Below are 20,232 nucleotides of genomic sequence, written 5' to 3' on the forward strand. Positions count from 1 at the left end.
ATAGATACGGTCATAGATATGCAAAGATCTGCATACCTCCAACCGTATCTCTTTCGAACGGGAGACGCCTAACTGGGTTACGCGATCTACGACAATGATATGAAAAGAGGGGTTATACCTAGGGTGGCGACGGAGTCAGGCTAGCGGGGCCGTGGCGGGTCGGTGCAGTGGCGAGACGACACGGTGCAGGCAGACCGACATGGTGGCGAGAACTCCGACTCAACTCTGACGGGCTCTTCTCTACAAAAATGGAACAAAATACTGTTATTTACAAAAAAATTAAGCAGAACCTCCCCTGCACGGTGAGGTTTCCAAAACCTGCAAAAAACAACGGCACGATGGCCGACAAGCACATATGGCTCAACAGAAGCCATGTAGTTTGGATATCAATCCATGCAGAAGAATATATCCAAGTAGTACCACTACTTGTACTACTACTTTCACTATTGCTACTACTACTACCATTGGTTCTTCTACTACTACCACTATTGCTACAACTAATATCATTAGTTGTACTACTACTACTACCACTACTTCTACTACTACTACTACCACTAATTCTACTACTAATACTACCACTAGTTGTACTAATACTACCACTAGCACAACTAATACTACTACAACTACCACTACCTCGACAATAATAAGTGAGAAGGCATACCTGACGGGCGACGGGGTAGGGGTGGGCGGCGTCGGGATCGGGCGGAGTCGGGGACGGGGTCGAGCACGGATGGCGTCGGGGCGGGTGGTCCACGGGGCGCGGCCGGGGGCAGGGCAAGGCCGGAAAAAAGGCGCGGCCGGGGCGCAGGGCCGGCCGGGGTCAGGGCGGCGCGGCCGGGGGAAGGGACAGTCGGGGCACGGCGCGGCCTGGCGCGCGGGCAGCGGGGCGGCCGGCTGGGGGAAGGGCCGGCCGGGGGGAACGGACAGGCCCGCGGGGCCGCTCAAGGGAAGGCGCGGTGGAGGGGGCCGGGCGCGCGGGACCGCCGGGCGGCGCGGTCCGTCGCGGCGGGCGCAGGGGCCAGTGGCGCGGCTGGTCGGGCGGGCGAGGGCGCGGGGCGAAGGAGGGAGCGGCCGCGGGGGGAGGTGCGGGGCGGGCGAGGGGGGCGGGCAGGCGTGGGCGAGCAGGCGTGGGCAGCGGGTGGCTGGCCAGTGACACTGCCCCGGCCGCCGTCAAAAACCGCTAAGTCCGCGGCTTTGCCGAGTGTCGGATCAGGGAGGCACTCGGCCAAGATTTTGTTTTTTTTGTTTTTTAATTTCTTTGCCGAGTGCCCCAGATCTGGCACTCGGCAAAGATTTAAATTTTTTTTTTTAATTCTTTGCCGCGCGTCTCAGATCTGACGCTCGGCAAAGAAAATTTTTTATTTTTAAAATACTTTGCCGAGTGCCCCCCGGACGGCACTCGGCAAAGATTTAATTTTTTTTATTATTTCTTTGCCGAGTGCTCCTGTGTATGCACTTGGCAAAGAGGAAATTTTAAAAAAAAATTAAAACATTGTTTGCCGAGTGCCTGATGGCTGGCACTCGGCAAAGACACCCTTTGCCGAGTGCCATGCCCCGGCACTCGGCAAAGTTTTTTTGTTTTTTTTTGTTTTTGGCCTCCAATTTTTTTGTGCAGCCTTTTTAAAGCACCAGGAAATCCTAGTTACAATTTGGGGATTTTTTGTGACTTTTTGTTATATTTAGTTACTTTATTTCATTTACTTGAATTTTTCCGGAAATTATAAATTTGAACTGCACGTGGTACGAATAATGGAGTTTAATGATTCGAAAATTGATAGTCATGTTAGTGAGTGTTATGAGAGGCCGTATCCAGGAATGGACCCGAAATTTCGGACATCTCGTTCACGAAACATGTCCGCGAAATTGCGTGTGAAGTGTTTATAAATTCTATAAAAAGCAAACGAAGTCCGAAAATCATGAAACGTGTTGAGATGTCGTGATATCATATGTGGAGGCTATGATAAAAATTTCAGAAGATTTCGTGCACGTTGTCACGTACGATGCTTACAAACCAGGACATCTCCACATGTGTCGTACGTGACAACGTGCACGAAATCTTCTGAAATTTTTATCATAGCCTCCACATATGATATCACGACATCTCAACACGTTTCATGATTTTCGGACTTCGTTTGCTTTTTATAGAATTTATAAACACTTCACACGCAATTTCGCGGACATGTTTCGTGAACGAGATGTCCGAAATTTCGGGTCCGTTCCTGGATACGGCCTCTCATAACACTCACTAATATGACTATCAATTTTCGAATCATTAAACTCTATTATTCGTACCACGTGCAGTTCAAATTTATAATTTCCGGAAAAATTTAAGTAAACGAAATAAAGTAACTAAATATAACAAAAAGCCACAAAAAATCCCCAAATTGTAACTAGGAGTTCCTGGTGCTTTAAAAAGGCTGCACAAAAAAATTGGAGGCCAAAAACAAAAAAAACAAAAAAACTTTGCCGAGTGCCGGAGCATGGCACTCGGCAAAGGGTGTCTTTGCCGAGTGCCAGCCATCATGCACTCGGCAAAGAATGTTTTACTTTTTTTTTAAATTTCCTCTTTGCCGAGTGCATACACAGGAGCACTCGGCAAAGAAATAATAAAAAAAAATTAAATCTTTGCCGAGTGCCGTCCGGGGGGCACTCGGCAAAGTATTTTAAAAATAAAAAAAAATTCTTTGCCGAGTGCCAGATCTGAGACGCTCGGCAAAGAATTTAAAAAAAAAAATCTTTGCCGAGTGCCAGATCTGAGGCACTCGGCAAAGAAATTAAAAACAAAAAAAAACAAATCTTTGCCGAATGCCTAACCGCAGGCGCTCGGCAAAGAAGGCCGTGGCAGGGCGCCGTTTCACGGGCAGCCTATGCCGAGTGTAGAGATTTTGTCGAGAGTCTGGCACTCGGCAAAGAAGTCCCCTGTGTTTGCCGAGTGCCCGGCACTCGGCAAAGAAATCTTTGCCGAGTGCAATTCTTTGCCGAGTGCAGCACTCGGCAAAGAAGATCTTTGCCGAGTGTCCGATTTTTGACACTCGGCAAAGAAATTTACACTCGGCAAAGTCTCTGTTTCCAGTAGTGTATCTTGGCCTGCCAGTAAATCAGCCTGAACACGGAGGCGAGCACGCTCATCACTGAAACAAATAGCATGGCACGCTCCTGCCTGCCCTTCACCAGCTGCCACGCCCGCCCGACCGCGCCGGCGCCATGGCAGCGCCTAGCTTCAGATTCATCCACGGCCACGACGACGGCGAGCGAGCAGAAGAAGGACAGGAAGATGTAGAAGGCGAAGGCGACGAGGAGGACCAGGCACCCGGCGAGAAACAGCCCGTAGTACCGCCTGAACGCGAGGAAGGCCACGAGGGCGGACGAGGCCAACAGCAGCGCGACGGCGGCGGTCTTGAGCGCGCAGACGAAGGCGACCGTAAGCAAGCCCCCCCCCCCCCCCCCCCCCCCCCCTTCAGCTGCTGCTTGGCTTTGCCGAGGAGCGCGCCAAAGGTGTCCACCTCACCGTCACTGGAGTATGTTGTGACGGCGGCGAAGAGGGAGATGAGCTGGATGACGGAGCCGGTGATGTCTACTGACACGAGAAAGGCCGCGGGTGGCGAGCAGGAGGACCAGGTAGTCCTCCTGCGTATCTCGGAGGAGGTGAGCGTAGTCGTCCGGGCCTCCAAGGTCGGTGCTCATGAGCGTGTCCATGTCGCGGCCGACCTCAAGCTTGATGGGCTCGACGCCAAGCTCGTTGGCAACGAGAAGGAGAGAGATCCAGGCCACGAGGATCGTGAAGATCACCGCGAAGAGTCTCAGGTTCCTGCCAGGGAGGAGGAAGCCTTCCATAAGGAAGTTCAAGGACGATGGGGTGGTAGAGCTAGCAGGCTTGGTGGCAGCCATGGCTAGAGCTTAGACAGAAAGACGAGAGGAATCTCGATGTATTGAGATTATGAGAGGAGAATAACGGTGATGGTTTAGCCCTTTATAACGGCCTGTTCGTTCAGCTGGCTTCCGCTGGCTGTAGCTGTGGCTGGCAGCTGGCTGCTTTCTTGCCTACCTCAGCAGTGTTTGCTTGTCATTTTTTTACAGCAACAGCCAGCCATACAGCAGCAATTGCCGGGAACTTTTGAAAGTCTGATCTCCTTGCGTGGTGACTGGTGACCAATGCAATGCAGACAAAGAAACTTCATCGAATCTTTCGTAGATCTTGCCTATATATATAGCTGTTGGGACTTGTGTGGATTGCCGACAAATCAACAAGAGGCAAGATAAAAAAAAATGTTTTGAGTGCGGGTCATGCATGACGATCAAAACACATATGGATAGATCTTCCAAAAGTTCTAAAAAAAACTTTTTGGAGTATAAATGGCATAAAACTGAATTGATAAAACAATCGTAGAAAAAAACCAATGACATATTTTTAATGTGTCTATGTGGCAGGTGACTTATGGTTTGCTTAACCATCAGTCAGCAGCCTGCACCTTACGATCATCAACAATCTGTGGCAGGTGAATGAAGGTTTGTCTAACCATCACTCACCGTTTGTCTGTTCTGTTGCTTACTTTTTCCGGCCAAAACAGGCATGCGTCAATAGTTCAACTTTTAAATAAATAGGCCCATGGGCTCAGCTGCATCGTCGGCTGTAGCTTGTGTAGTTAGCACGCTGAAAAATTACTTAAAAAAATCTGAATGGGAAACAAATCAGGCGGGAGATCTAGGAATTGTAGCCGCCAAAACAAACAAAGCTATAAAAAAGGAATCCCAAATCCTTTTCACGTGACCGGACCAACAAAAACCATCAGCGATGGAGGAAGAAATCCAAAGAAGCAAGAAGAGGGAGAGGGTGGAAGAGCAATGGGGAAAGAACAAAAATGGTGCAGAATCATCTGTGGTGAGATTCTGACCTGCTACGTGTACTTTTTCTCTCTCTCTAGAATGATACTCACGGATCCAAATCTGATTCGTATTGCTTTTGCACCTCAGATCTTCAAAAGATAGTATCTGTTCTCCTATTGCTGTGCAGCCCTAAATCTGCAATGGGAAAACTGCAGTATTTACAAACAATCTGTAATAACATGAAAGCATGCATAAAAGATTTGAAACTCTTTAACAGTTTAGAAAGATTTTGCAGTTGATGTGGGTGGTGCTTCTTACAGTTTAGTAGTATAGCAGATTTCAATCTGTCAAATCTGCTAGTTTCCCAAATCTGTAGAGATTTCAATCTGTCACATCCGCTAGTTTCAATCTATCACATCTGCTAGTTTCCCAAAATCTGTAGAAGGGAAATTAATTGTAGTATTTACAACCATTATGTGGAACACATATGAACTGTAGAACCATCCTAATCAAAACCCTTGATCGAGCTAAGCATAACTAGATATCCTCATCATTACCTGCAGAAAAAATTGTTATGTACTAGCTGGGAAACAAAAAAAAAGAACATTTGCTGTAACACTGGCACATGCTAAAAAGCAATATAGAAATGGAGACGCCTGATGCATTGTAGCAGTCACCGGTAGATGTGTTTATTTTGAAATTACTCAGCAACTGTCAGGCAAGTTTATTTAGAAAATTACTTAGCTGCTGTGAGGCACACCGAGTGGTTCTGTTGTTTAGTCTGTAGTGGGAAACTAGCAGTTTGATCTTACTTTTAATAAAACGCTATATTTGCTAGCCTCTTGCATATAGTTTTTTGTCCCTCAAATTTGTCACTATTTCGCTAGTTAATAGTGACTGGCTATATTTCTTATTTTTTGCCAGACCAAAACTATAACTAGATATCATTGAAAACAAGACCTGTGACTGTCTCTTGCTAGCCAGTAGAATTGATGAGGTTGTTTGGTAACCAGTACAAGGGTTCTCTCTGCTAAAAAGCCTCATACTAGTCCTACTTAAATGACTTAATGACTACATTTTTATTTAAAAAAACTCTAGAGCAGGCAACATTTTTACCGAAACATGACAAAATTGTGACAGCTTCACTTTCACATGTTCTTCAGCTACAGAGTTACAAACAGTTTTGATGTGATCCCTTTTTTAAGTGCAGGAGACTGATGATATTACTGGGACTACAAAATCGAAACAAGATCAAGAAACAATGAAAACAGGAGGCATGATAAGCTATACACAAATAATTCCAACTGGAGGATACACATCACTGATGTTAGAACAAATCAGAAATTCACAAGAAGGACCAACATACACAAATTATGTTGAGGTATGATTTATAGTTCATTAGAATTTCAATTTTCAGTGCATGTCAACACCAAAATTGATGGTGTGCCTATTAGAAGGTTTCTCGGTTACTTATGAAGTTATATTTTAATTTATGAAGACATTTGATGCATCCAATCTTCAAGTGCACTATTCCAGCTATGGGAAGGAAAATGATAGTAATGAGGTAAGAAATTGCAAAAAAAAAACTCATACTGCTGTACATAATTTGAAATATGTTGTCTTGTATCATATGAAATGCTTATGGAGATACTATATCGACATATGAAACAGGAAACAAGGCAAAAACAGGAAGCAATGTCAAATTCACAATATGATATTCAGAATTGGGAGTCATTTGTTTGCCAAGGAGAACACAAAAATGATATGAATTTCATGGACATGTGCGAGGTACAATTGTACCTAATTTAAATAGTTATAAAAAAACTAAAAAGGGAAAAAAAGACCCCTGGCACTCACTTCTTTAATGTGTAACAGGGCCCAGTTGGTTCATTTATGCATATGGTGGAAGCACCAGAAGAGTTTGATCACGTGTTTGAGGTAAGAAAAGACACATTTGACATATACAAGAAAAGATCTGACAAAAGCTGAGCAAGTACTCACATGATTGCCTTCTTATGAAGCAGAATAGTATGTATGTCACAACAAGCAAATGTGATGAACAACCAACAACAATGAATGGAATGGAGACAGAAGAGTATCCAATGAATACATCAATGTGTCCTGCCGAAGACCAAGGCCAAAATAACGATGACCTGCACAAAACAGAAAGCAGTTCAAATTTCCTCGAACGTTTGTATGAAGAAGCACTAATGAAGAAAGCTCAGTCAGCTCCTTATGCAAGAAATGGTGCCACAAAAAATGCAGAACAGGAAGGACAACTAAATGATGAAATAATTCCAGATTAAGAAACACACATATCAATTGTTGATGAAGCCATCGAAGCTCCTATGAACTACATAGTAACAGATTCAAACTCAGAACAAGACCAAAATACAGACATCACAGAAGAAGATATACAAATATTCAAACGTTATGATAGTGTGGAGGCAGCTATTACACTCAGTCAAGAGGGGGAAAGCCAGCATGTTCCAAGGATAGATATGCAGTTTGAATCATCAGATGAGGCATACAAATTCTACAACAACTATGCTTTGATTGTTGGATTCTCAATTGTTATGGCTCACAACTATCACTCAAGAGACAAGAAAATGATGGGCCAAGTGACTAGAATGACTTTCAAATGCCAGCGAAGAGGAACTGATAAACAAGAAGAGAACAAAGCAAGTGGGCAGCAAAGGCCCGGTGCACAGTCAAGCACAGCATCAAGAAAAAGGAAAAATAACAATATCAACACAGATGAAGCTGCACCAACTCCAGCTGCAAGGAAAAAAAGATGCAATGTGATTGACAAAACAAATTGTCCAGCAGAAATGATAATAACATTGAAGAATAAAGTATGGGTTGTTTCTAGACTAAATCTTGAACACAACCACAATCTCCTAAGTCCAGAACTTTCAAAGCTGCTGAGATCTTATAGGCATTTCACAGAACAGGAAAAGGCTATGATAAGAACATTCGTTTCAGTGAATGTTCCAAACAGAAAGATCCTAGTATTTTTGTCATACTTGAGGGGTGGAATGCAGTTCACAAATCTAATGAAGACTGACATCAGCAATTATAGAACAAGGATGCTGAGAGAATGTGGGGAGAGTGATATCACACAAGTGATACAGTTTTTGAGAATGAAGCAAACTGAAGACCCACTATTCTTCTTTGCATTTGACGCGGGAGAAGACAACAAAGTGAGGAACTTATTCTGGGCTTATGGTAACAGTAGAGCTAGCTATGAAGAATATGGAGATGTAATCAGTTTCGACACTACCTATGCAACAAACAGATACAACCTAAAGTTTGCACCATTTGTTGGAATAAATGGGCATAGCGATAACATGCTATTTGCTGGGGCTGTACTTAGTGATGAGACAATCACAACATTTAGATGGCTCTTCAGAACATTTCTTGTCTGCATGGGTGGAAAAGCACCAAAATCAATAATAACGGACCAGGACGCTGCAACGAGATCTGCAATTGGATTGGAATTCAAAGATACAGTACACAGGAACTGCTTATTCCACATTGTATCAAAGGTAGAGATATTTCTGGGTATAGCATTGTCAAAGAATGAGGACATTGCATGGGACTTCTATGACATTATATACAATTCATTGACAATTGAGGAATTTGAGACACTATGGAACAATATGCTGGACAAACACAATGTACAGCATCTGAAGTTTCTAAAAGTTATGTATGAGAACAGAGAAAGATTTGTCCCAGTGTACTTCAAACACAACTTCTTTCCCTTCATATGTTCAACCTCTAGAAGCGAGGGTACTAATGCAATATTCAAGGACAATGTTGGACCAACATCTAGCTTGATTATGTTCATTAAAGAGTATGATAGAATCGTGAAGAATATGGATGAAAAAGGAAATCTGAGGGACAAGAACAAAGCACAGGAAAAGGCAATCCTTTACTCTACATATACATTTGAAAGACAGGCCAGAGATTACTACAACACCCAAATATTCTATAGGTTCCAACAGCTACTGAAAACAACAGGAAAGTATGTGGCAAAAGAGCATGAGAAGGATAAGATATATGTGATATATAAATCCCAGGAACATTGTCAACTAGAGGTTAGGCCAAGAAAATACCTGGTACTAGTTGATCTGCCACAAGAAAACTATGTCTGCATATGTGCTCGATTCGAAAAGGATGGCATACTATGTGCACACATCCTAAGAACCCTCATCCAGTTGAACAAGCACACTTTGTCTGAAAAGTATTTCATAAATAGGTGGAGACCAGTGGAGAAAAAACAAGTCAGGAACATGAATACATTGATTCCAACAGATCTGAGAGGAAGCAATAATACATTAAATACAACTTACTATCGAGAAAGTTCGTCAACATGGCTTTAGAGGGATGCTTGGATCTTCACAGAACTAATTACATGCTATCAGAGTTTGACAGAATCCAGTCTGAGATGAGAAAAATACCTATCAGAAATGAAAATGTAATCACCAATGATGATAATACAGTAAAAGGCAGAGATGATGGAAGCATAACAACAAATAGCATGTCAACATCAATAGTTTCACCACAAACAGCAATCCTTGAACATAATACAATTGTCCTTACACAGAATACAGGGCAGTTAGAAACACTAAAGAACCCTGATATTGTTCCGAAGAGAGGAAGGCCTCGCAACATCCAAAAAAGCAGACGAATGATGCCAACAGCAGAGATAGTGAGGACAAAGCAAAAGATAACATGCAGTAACTGTGGCTCCCATGAACACAACAGGGCAACATGCAAAAACCCCATAAAGGATATGCCATCAACAAAAAAGGAAAAATACTGGAAAGAAATCTACAGAAATACCAGGTAAGATGCAAGGACAACAGTTCATATGCTTTTATTCTGAGTATGAAATTCAAAATGTAAATTATATTTCTGACAAGAAGTGTGCAGGCATTATTTAAAATACTAACACAAGTGTCCAAAGTAGTGTCTAGTGCCATCCATAAATATACACAAAGTGTAACAATGGCAGTGCAAGTGCAACAATTCACTTGTATGTATATTTATCTAATTTTGTTGGTATTATGATGCAGGAGTTGTTGACAACAACAATGGCAGTGCAAGTGCAACAAAGGAAAACTAAGAAGGTGAAAGTCAACAATTGAGAAAACTAGGAACAATACATGGATGCAAAAATTATCAATCAGAAGGGAGCATGCAGTCAATTTGAGTGGCCAAATAATTTATGTAATTTATGTAATGAAAAGGATGTTAAAAGGGCAGACCCAGTGCCGGAGGCTCCCACATGAGTGGGGTCTGGGGAAGGGAAAAACCGAGGCAAGCCTTCCCCCCGTAAAATCTACGGAGAGGCTGCTTCGAACCCATGACCTGGTGACTCAGTGAGACAGCTCTCACCACTGCACCAGGCCAAGCTTAAATTAAATTATGCTCAGATCTACGATTGCATATGTTTTTGTCCAGAGATGATTTTGGTTCCAGTACTTCAACTGTCATTTTGATTGCATAGGAAAAAAAAGGTGCCCAGGTAAACTTACCAACTGATATGGTTGTTGTGCTCCTTTGGTACCTGAAATGAAGTCCCAGGAAATCGCTTGTGATCAGGAAAATTTCGTAACAAGACAAATTTAGCAAAAGTTTTTTCGAGCCTCTGCTTGGTATACTTACACATATCAAAGCGAATGCACCAGCTCCTGCAGGTCATCAGGGTTGATGATTATCTTATCATGCAGGATGTGATAGTGAGTTGGCCTTGTAGTCCCCTGGCAAAAAAACATGCACTTAGTTCTATTCAATTCACAGAAAGAAATAATATCTACCTAGGCAAACTTACAACAGTAGAACCAAGTTTAGTGAAATCTAGGATACACACTGACAAAATAGCTATGATGGATAAGAAATTCAGTGAGCTGTTCACTGGATGATAAACAGGTAGTATCAGATAGTATAGACATGTTCAGATAACAAATTCAAGCACAATGCAGAATCTCAATAGAAAAAAGAACAGCAAAATAAAAAATTATCAATGTTTGATCTGCAGTATGCAACTTGGTTCTGCTGACTTTATTTTGTGACATCCGACCCAATTTGGAATTTGGCCCATAGTGGCCCATATGCTAGTTAATGAAATATTATGGAGAGTTTAGTCCCACCTTGGTTGTTAAAGGTGGGATAGACCAACATATAAGGCTTCTAGAGTCCATCCCACCAACCCTGGGTTAATCCTTTTACGTGAAGCGAGGACGAAAGCGTAAGTGAGATGGTGGTAGGTGTGGTTTGCTCAGCGTGCAGAGTGGATCTGAGCCGATTGAACTCTGGGGCGTTACAAATGGTATCAGAGCCGACCTTCGCGGCCACGGGCGCATGCGGGCCAGGGGCGCGGGCATGGGGTTCATTGTGCGTGTAGGCCCTGCGGGGTGCACGGCATGGCACATATGCCGGCACTGGGCGCACGGTTGCGTGTGCTAAGAGGGAACGTTCCTGGTCATCGTTTGCCCGGTTGTGGGTGTGTTGGGCCGACGAGGACGTCGGTTCCTTTGAGGGGGGGTGTATGTGACATCCGGCCCAGTTTGGAATTTGGCCCATAGTGGCCCATATGCAAGTTAATGAGATATTGTGGAGAGTTTAGTCCCACCTTGGTTGTTAAAGGTGTGATAGACCAACATATAAGGCTTCTAGAGTCCATCCCACCATCCTCGGGTTAATCCTTTTACGCGAAGCGAGGACAAAAACGTAAGTGGGATGGTGGTAGGTGTGGTTCGCTCAGCGTGCAAAGTGGATTTGAGCCATTTGAACTCTGGGGCGTTACAAATGGTATCAGAGCCGACCTTCGCGGCCACGGGCGCGTGCAGGCCAGGGGCGCGGACATGGGGTTCATTGCGTGTGTAGGCCCTGCGGGGTGCACGGCACGGCACATGTGCTGGCACTGGGCGCACGGTTGCGTGTGCTAAAAGGGAACGTTCTTGGTCATCGTTTGCCCGGTTGTGGGTGTGTTGGGCCGACGAGGACGTCGGTTCCTTTGAGGGGGGGTGTATGTGACATCCGGCCTAGTTTGGAATTTGGCCCATAGTGGCCCATATGTAAGTTAATGAGATATTGTGGAGAGTTTAGTCCCACCTTGGTTGTTAAAGGTGGGATAGACCAACATATAAGGCTTCTAGAGTCCATCACACTATCCTCGGGTTAATCCTTTTACGCGAAGCAAGGACGAAAGCGTAAGTGGGATGGTGGTAGGTGTGGTTCGCTCAACGTGCAAAGTGGATCTGAGCCGTTTGGACTCTAGGGCGTTACATATTTGGACAAGTGATTAGTCATCACAAGATATCTAGATGGCACATACATTCTAAATCCATGTTAAGAAAAAAATATGGTTGGGAACATGCAAAAAGTGAATAACCATCAGGGCTCCTGTCAGTGAAAAAGCACATTATCACCATGAGCTAAGGATTGCATTGAGGGCATGTTGATCATAGTAAATTAAAAAATTCAGGAAACAAAACATACAGATTTTTCCCAATGGCCTTCTGTCTTGTGAGCAAGACTCCAGTCACTTGTACACCATATTATAACAGTCTTATCATTTGATTGGCTTGCAATGAAAGAACCAATAGGCAAGATATACAACATGGGTGTTATTGAGTGTTTTATTACCAGCTACCATACAACACAGCTACCTGCAGCCCTGCAAGCATCAAACAACATGCTATCGCTAATTAGCCATGCTCACACATCTTCTATTTTTTACTCAAAAAATATCAGTACAAAAATTGCTTCACATAAGAACTTAGACATATCAGTCAGAGTGGTTAAAGTACATATAGAGGTGACTGAAGAAATTTCAAACCTGACACCTCGATGAGGGGCAGACGTATACAATATGAGGAGAGGAGCGCCCTGGCCCCCCTTTTGATACACATCCGCCATCCCAGTTGCAGGCCGTTACCGTAGTGGATCTTAATCCACCTCCTCGATGTCACACACACACACAAAAGGACACACATTGCAATAGGAGAATAATGAGCATATGTGAGAGCGAATAGGTCTTGGGAAATTGTGATAGATTGATATGGGTATAGAGAGTACATTATATAGGCAAGGATCAGGAAGGGTTTATAGAAACACCAAGGGTTTATAGAAACACCCAATCAACGGTGATCCTTGCCTAATCAATAATCATCTACCATAATCCCTAGAGGCAGCCCAACCAATAGGCTTGGGCGCCAGGCCCATGGCCAGCCCATAGGTGCCTATTCTAACACGCCCCTGCAGTCGAATCGTCAGCCACTCTGCACGTTTAGACTGGACCTAAACTCCATGAACACTGAAGAAGGCAGCTCTTTGGTGAAGATATCCGCATATTTGTGAAGAAGTGGGAACATACAGAACACGAAGATCACCAATGGCGACTCGCTCCCGGACGAAGTGAAGATCAATCTCAATGTGCTTGGTTCGCTAATGCTGTATCGGGTTGGAGGTCATGTAGACGGCACTAATGTTGTCGTAATACACCAGTGTGGCGCGCCGGAGAGGGGCATGCAGCTCTAGAAAAAGCTGGCGCAGCCAGGTGGCCTCAACAACTCCATTGGCCACCTCCCTGTACCCATATCAATCTATCACAATTTCCTGATATCTATTCGCTCTCATGGTATCAGAGTGTCAGTAGTCGGTGATAGAGAGGTCGCCCTGGACGAAGTTGCAAAACCGCGTCTCAAGGTGGATGGAGTGAGTCTTCCGGAGCCACGTCACCACCGTCCTCGACGTCGACTCCGGCAACTTCAACCACTAGCGTGATCAGTTCCTGCTGATCCTCGGCAAGTTCTCTCTTCAGGACCACGTCCACGAGGAACCTCCAGCGCCGATCTCCCCTGACTGGGCTCGGATGGACTGCGTCGTCAAGTCCTGGATCATCGCCACGCTCACCGACGACCTTGCCGAGATCATCTCCGCCCAGGGCTCCACTGCCCGGCATGCCTGGCTCGCTCCGGCCACCTTGAGACGCGGTTTCGCAACTTCGTCCAGGGCGACCTCTCTGTCACCGACTACTGCCGCTCCGATACCATGAGAGCGAATAGGTCTCAGAAAAATTATGATAGATTGATATGGGTACATGGAGTACATTATATAGGCAAGGATCAAGAAGGGTTTATAAAAACACCAAAGGGTTTATAGAAACACCCAATCAACAATGATTATTGCCTAATCAATAATCATCTACCATAATCCCTAGAGGCAGCCTAGCCAATAGGCTTGGGCGCCAGGCCCATGGCCAGCCCATAGACGCCTATTCTAACAATATGGGTCATACCCATAGCCACCAAGGAACATCAATGAGGGGGTCCTACTTTTTGTGTATAATTAAAAATCGAAGATCATATGCACAGTCTTGTTGAAAATGTGTTTGAAAGAAGAAACTAGAAAACAAATGTACCTAAAAACAACAAACAAAAAGAGCGAAAAAATATAAAATAATTAAAAATGGAGAAAAAGAAGAGCTAAGAAACTTTACTTCAAAAGCAACAGAAAACAACATAACAAAGCTCAGCTAGAATAACAAAATTAGCAAAAATACTATTTACATGAGCATGACAAAGCATAATCGTAGCAGCAACATTATGGGCTTTAAAGCCATCCTTCCACATGGATCTAATGGTGAAAATAGAGATACACTCCTTCATAGACTCAAAACAGGAAACAAAATGAGCCTCTCTCCAATGCTATACTACTATAGTATATGCTAATAACCACACTACAACTAAAACATACTTGAAGGCAGATTGCTCATAGACGTCCTCAATGCCACCTGAAAGAAATAAATAAAGAATAGTATTAAACATACATACATGGATTAAAAGAATAAAAAAAAGAAAAAAACAGTTGCGCAAAAGAGTTCTAACCATTGCTTTGTGATCTGAAACAAGATTCTTTGCATCATTACATGAGTTACAACAACAACAACAAAGCCTTTAAGTCCCAAACAAGTTGGGGTAGGCTAGAGTTGAAACCCAGCAAAAGCAATCAAGGTTCAGACACGTGAATAGTTGTTTTCCAAGCACTCCTATCTAAGGCTAAGTCTTTGGGTATATTCCATCCTTTCAAGTCTCCTTTTATTGCCTCTACCCAAGTCAACTTCGGTCTTCCTCTGCCTCTCTTCACTTTACTATCCCGGCTTAGGATTTCACTACGCACTGGTGCGTCTAGAGGTCTCCGGTGCATCATTACATGAGTTATGCTTGCTAAATGTCATACTATTAACCAGGAGCATTCTAATTTCTTGAATAATGCTTGACGAAAATTGAACTATCATATTCATGCAAGGGTCCCAAAGCTCCAAAAACTTCATGAAAAAGATGCCATCATCAAATATACTAGCAAGAAACTTCTGATCTTGTTGAGGGACAGCGGCATAGTGAACATCAAACTCATGAAAATTCCAATCACAGTGGATGAACTCATCCCATGCTTTCAAGAAATTAGGAATCTACATAAAAACACAAAATTAAAGCTAGATTGGTAATATACATCAAATGCAGAAAATAAAACTCACAGTAAGAGAGCAAAACTTACGAGAATGGCTCTAACTTCTTTATGATATAAACTGTCCTCATAAAAAAATGAATCTAGGAAAACAAAGTATCCATCCCGAAGAGCAACAACAAACACAAACCAATGTGTGTCATGAAATATTGGAAAAAAGAGCTGCAAAACAAAAAAAATAGTCATAAATCTTTTAAGATAGCACGTTTTAAATGTATAACCGGAAAAAAGATAAAGTAAAAAACAAAAGCATCGAAATATGACACACAAAATCTGATGACTTGAAGTTAAGGCTTCCATTGGCAAGCTTGAAGCATCTCTCACAATTGTCGTGTAGATAATTTTTGTTGCCTTCATGATCATGATTCATAAGATAATCCTAAAAAACAATGACAAAAGGGATAAAACAAAATTACACACAATAAAATTTTAAATGGGAAAATATAAGAAAAGCAAACAGATAATAAAGTGCATTAAGGACAAAAATGAAAAAAAAGGAAGAAGGAGAAGCAACATTAAGAGACTTACACCAACAGGAGAGAAGAAGTAATGTTTCCGTGAATGTCCTGGGTGCTTGTCTTTAAATAGCTTTCTACAGAAGGCATTAACCACATGATTACGCACAGATTTTTTTTTCGCAACGCCTCATTGAAGATCCAAACTCCTCAAAAGTGACCTGGACAGTATCATAATTGATGACTTGATCTCTTAGAGTAAAAAGGAACAAAAATTGCGAACAAAATCATCATCAGATATACCATCCTTAAGGAGATTATCAACACAACTACTTGCAGATGGCAAAGAATTCAAACCCATGACACTAAGAAAGCCATGCTTCGCACTATCAGACTTTGCAGTTGTAATTGTTGAGCCTCCGATCATGAAATTCTGCCATCAGAATCAAAAGGATGGCTCTAGTTCTCTCCCCCTCTCCTTCCTGACGCCTCCCCTACCACTAGCCCCACGTCGTCACCTACTCCGGGCACGGCGGCCAGCCCTTCCTTCCTTGGCGTCGGGAACCTCCCCTCATCCTGTTGGTCGTCCGGCATACAAGTTTGGCGTGGCTCCTGGAAGGTCCAAGGCCCAGCGGTGGCTGGATCGTTCGCCATCTTCGGTGAACTCCGGCGTCTCCTACATATCCTTCAAGGAAGCTCTAATCAAGGGTCCTTCTCCAGTGACAGTCCAACGGCGCTCTGGGGACTCTGTTTCTCAGGTGACATCGCCGGCCTCGTCTCCAGAGAAGCCCTCTCCTCGCGTCGCACAGGCCCCGTCGCTGGAGGCGCTCCCGCCTCGCGTCGTGAGGGCCCGGTCGCAGGAGGTTCCATCTAGGGGCGCTCGTCGTGGTCTTGACGCAGAAGGGTGGTGGACGGTGGAGGGCCAACATTCTCGTCGCGCATGTCCGCCAGCCACTCACCGGCCTCGTCGAACGGTCCCTTCGGACCTCCGATGCAGGTGTTTCAATTGCTTCTCGCTGGAGCACCGAGCGGATGGATGCCATGGCCGCCAAGGTGCTTCCACTGCCGGGCGCTAGACCACCGTTCTTACGTCTGCAGCCAGCGACCCTCTATTCGGCGCCCTGAACCAGCCCTGGTTTAGGGGAAGGTCTGGCGGCCGGTGAGTTCCCTGGAGGCAGCAGCTACTATCCCTGTGAGTTCCATGGTAACCATCCAGGAGGCCGGAGCTGCTTCAGTTGCAACTGGAAGGCGATGACGGCGCCGAAGCCATGGGCGACATGCGGAGAATGGGGCTGGACAGCAGCCATCCATCGTGTCAGATGACTCCCCCGGCGAGGAGGTTGCCGGAGAAAATTCCCGCACGGTAACCAGTGATGAGGAGCACGTCCCGGCGTTACGAGCTCGACGGATCATTGATCGCGCAGTCTCTATGGTGCAACAGGAGAAGGAGCTCTCACGTGCCCTGGTGGTGACTATGTTCAGAAATTCACTAGATGAGTCGGCGGATTCTATCAAGGCCACAATTGTCCAACATTTTGGGTTTGAAGATGAGTTCATCTTTCATCGTTTTGGCGTAGCCAGCTTCTTGTTAATTGCGTCCAATGCTGAGATGGCCGCACGGGTTTACAATGGAGGGAGGCCGATCATCTCTCAAGCTCATCGCCTGCACGTCATGTGTTGGTCCCGCTTCCTCCACTCCTCTACGACAGCGTTTCCTGTTCTGGTCGAAGTTGAACTCCGCGGTATCCCTGCTCACGCATGGGACCTAGAGACGGCTAAACAGTTACTCAATGAATTCTGCTGGGTAGATAGAATGCATCCAGATATGGCGGATCGGCGGGACGTTTTCTGGGTAATGGCGTGGTGTTCTTCGCCGAGCCGTGTCCCCATGGGCATGGAGTTGGAAATCTTGGAACCTACAGTGGCTGGAACTGGTGATCAGGACGGGATGCGGAGCCTCGTCTATCAGGTGGAGGTTTCATGCTCGGCCCCTCATCGGAACCCATCGGCTGATGCCCCCCCACCCCCGCCTCTGGCTGACCACCAAGGTGGTCACCATCGTAGGCGCTGGCGGCGGCGGCGAGGCTCACCGGTGGAGCATCCGGGGCAGACCACATCCGGAAGTCCCTTGGCGGCGCGACCCCCCATGCATTCAAGGTTGGGGCCTGCACGCTCCTTGTGCGGCACGAATCCAAACGACGGGCTTGAGGGTCCGCCACCCGAAGAGGCCACCCGGGAGGAAGGGACAGTTGAGGCACCCGAGGGTCCGCCACTCAAAGAGACCCTAGAAGTTGTGCATGTGGAGTTATTGGCGCGTGCAGCCTCACAAGTGGCTGCCAGCATGGTCCCTTGCAGAAATAATGTGAAGGTTCATGAAGATGAAAGGGCTCATGAAGATGAAGGTGCCCAGGAAGACAAAGAGAACGTGGCTGACTCTCTGATGGTTGGGCCTCACCCTCCTGGCCTACCTCAGAGCAGAGTGGGATTCTAGTTGGCCCACTGCTGTCTGGTGGGCCGGGGTCTAGTGGGCCTACTTCGGAACAGAATGGGCTAAAGCCTCTCTCACCCACGAAAGACTCTCAATCCATCAACGACCTAGTGTTGGAATGCTTCAAGGACGTTTCTCGACCACCGCTGCAACCTGCTCCCACCGACAGAGACGTCGAGGCACATAGGCTGGCGGGCTTGTCAGCGCCCATGGCTCCCCCTGCCCATGGCGGGGCCTCTCTGAACGACGGGCCGACCACCCCGGCGGCGCATGGTTCTCTCCCGACGAGCTTCCCGTCGGCGGCAGATCTCAGGATGAGGAGCATTTCTGTAGCCACCATCGGTGGCTCCCAAGTGGGGGATTTGGAGTGCCCAGCGGCTCCTTCTGCTCCCTCTCTGACACAACATGATGCCCTGGCCACACCACGCCTCCAGGTTTCTGAATTTTCACCTGCCCCCTTAAGGGTTTATTCTCGGCAGCGGCGTAGAGCCAAATCAGGGGAAGCGTATACAACATATGCCAATTCTTAGGGAGTCAGGCCGCAATCACCAATCCAGAAGCTCAACAAGGTGTGCAAGCCAATTGATTCGCTTCTTCCTCAGCCAGTGATTCAGAAGCGCCGGAGGAAGTTACCACCGCCAGGATCTCTGCCTCGGCGTAGCCGACGGGTCGCTGGTGTAGGACCATGCTCACTAGGGCCTCTGGTAACATAGGCTCAGAAGAGGGTGATGAGGTAACTAGGCTTTAGTGAAAGGGAAGTCATTGAGACGGAAGCGCAAGACAGATATTGCAAGCTTTACAATCCTTTGCTACCTGATTCCCACGTATCAGCCATTGCTGCCATCTTTGGCTGGACTATTAGGAATGGGGAGCAGGTGTGGTCTGCTGATGTCCTGTGAGACTCTAGTCCTATCTCAGGTCGATTGTAATCCGTTGAAATGAATCCTACTACTATAATGATATGGAATGCACGAGGCCTAAATCAGAAGGATCGCTAGAATTCTGTGAGAGGCAATTTTTTTCTAGTAATGCTGATATTGTGTGTTTGCAAGAATCTAAGGTCGCCAATATGTCTCAACATCTGTTCCTCTCAGTCTTTGGCACAGCTTATGACAAATTCATAGCTCTCCCGGCTGATGGCACCAGAGAAGGGGTTCTGATTGCATGGAAAAGTAATGTTTGTCAGGCATTGGCTTCCAGGGTGGACACATACTCCGCTTCTATTTTGTTCTTGGAACAGGAAGGTCGCAATTGGTGGTTCACTGGCGTATATGGCCCACAGGGTGATGGTGAGAAGGTGTTATTTCTGCAAGAACTTAGGAATATCCGAGCAATTTGCAATGGACCTTGGCTTGTGGCAGGGGATTTCAATCTAATTTACCAGGCTGCCGACAAGAATAATACAAACTTGGATAGGGCTACGATGGGGAGATTCAGGCGCTTCTTGGATAAGGTTGAGGTAAAAGAGATACCGCTTATGGGTCGTAAATACACTTGGTCGAATGAGAGAAGGTCTCCTACTCTGGTTAGATTGGACCGTGCTTTCTGTTGTTTGGGCTGGGAAAGTATCTTCCCAGATTCAGTCCTGCAGAGTTCAACGGCCGAAGTTTCTGATCACTGCCCACTAATTCTTGGCTTGAAGGTACGCACCAGTGGAAAGCGGCATTTCCACTTTGAAAGTTTCTAGACCAAAGTCTCGGGTTTCTTGGATGCTGTCAAGCAAAACTGGGAGGCTCAGGTACAGTCTAATTGTGCCATTGAGCGTCTTTTCCTGAAGTTGCAGCACCTCAGTAAGGGTCTCCAAAAGTGGGGACAGCGGAAGATAGGGAATATTAAAGTCCAGCTTGGAATGGCTAAGGAGGTCCTCCACTGTTTGGAAATCGAGAGGGACTCTAGGGACCTATCGGATGGGGAGGAATGGCTGCG

The 20,232-nt window shown here is 45.5% G+C and overlaps 2 protein-coding genes across 2 annotated transcripts; both read left to right on the forward strand.

Moving 5' to 3' along the window:
• The first annotated feature begins 730 nt into the window (after positions 1–730).
• LOC136480297 (putative glycine-rich cell wall structural protein 1) lies at positions 731–1,153 on the forward strand. Its single transcript, XM_066477883.1, has one exon. The coding sequence runs from the start codon at positions 731–733 to the stop codon at positions 1,151–1,153; it is 423 nt and encodes a 140-aa protein (XP_066333980.1).
• Positions 1,154–7,172: 6,019 nt separating this feature from the next.
• On the forward strand, positions 7,173–9,977 carry LOC136480298 (protein FAR1-RELATED SEQUENCE 5-like). The gene is made up of 3 exons (XM_066477884.1): positions 7,173–8,750; positions 9,595–9,675; positions 9,906–9,977. Exons 1-3 carry the CDS (start codon positions 7,173–7,175, stop codon positions 9,975–9,977), a joined length of 1,731 nt encoding a protein of 576 aa, XP_066333981.1.
• The last annotated feature ends 10,255 nt before the right edge of the window (positions 9,978–20,232 follow it).

Source organism: Miscanthus floridulus, chromosome 9, assembly GCF_019320115.1.
Source record: "Miscanthus floridulus cultivar M001 chromosome 9, ASM1932011v1, whole genome shotgun sequence".
Lineage (NCBI taxonomy): Eukaryota > Viridiplantae > Streptophyta > Magnoliopsida > Poales > Poaceae > Miscanthus > Miscanthus floridulus.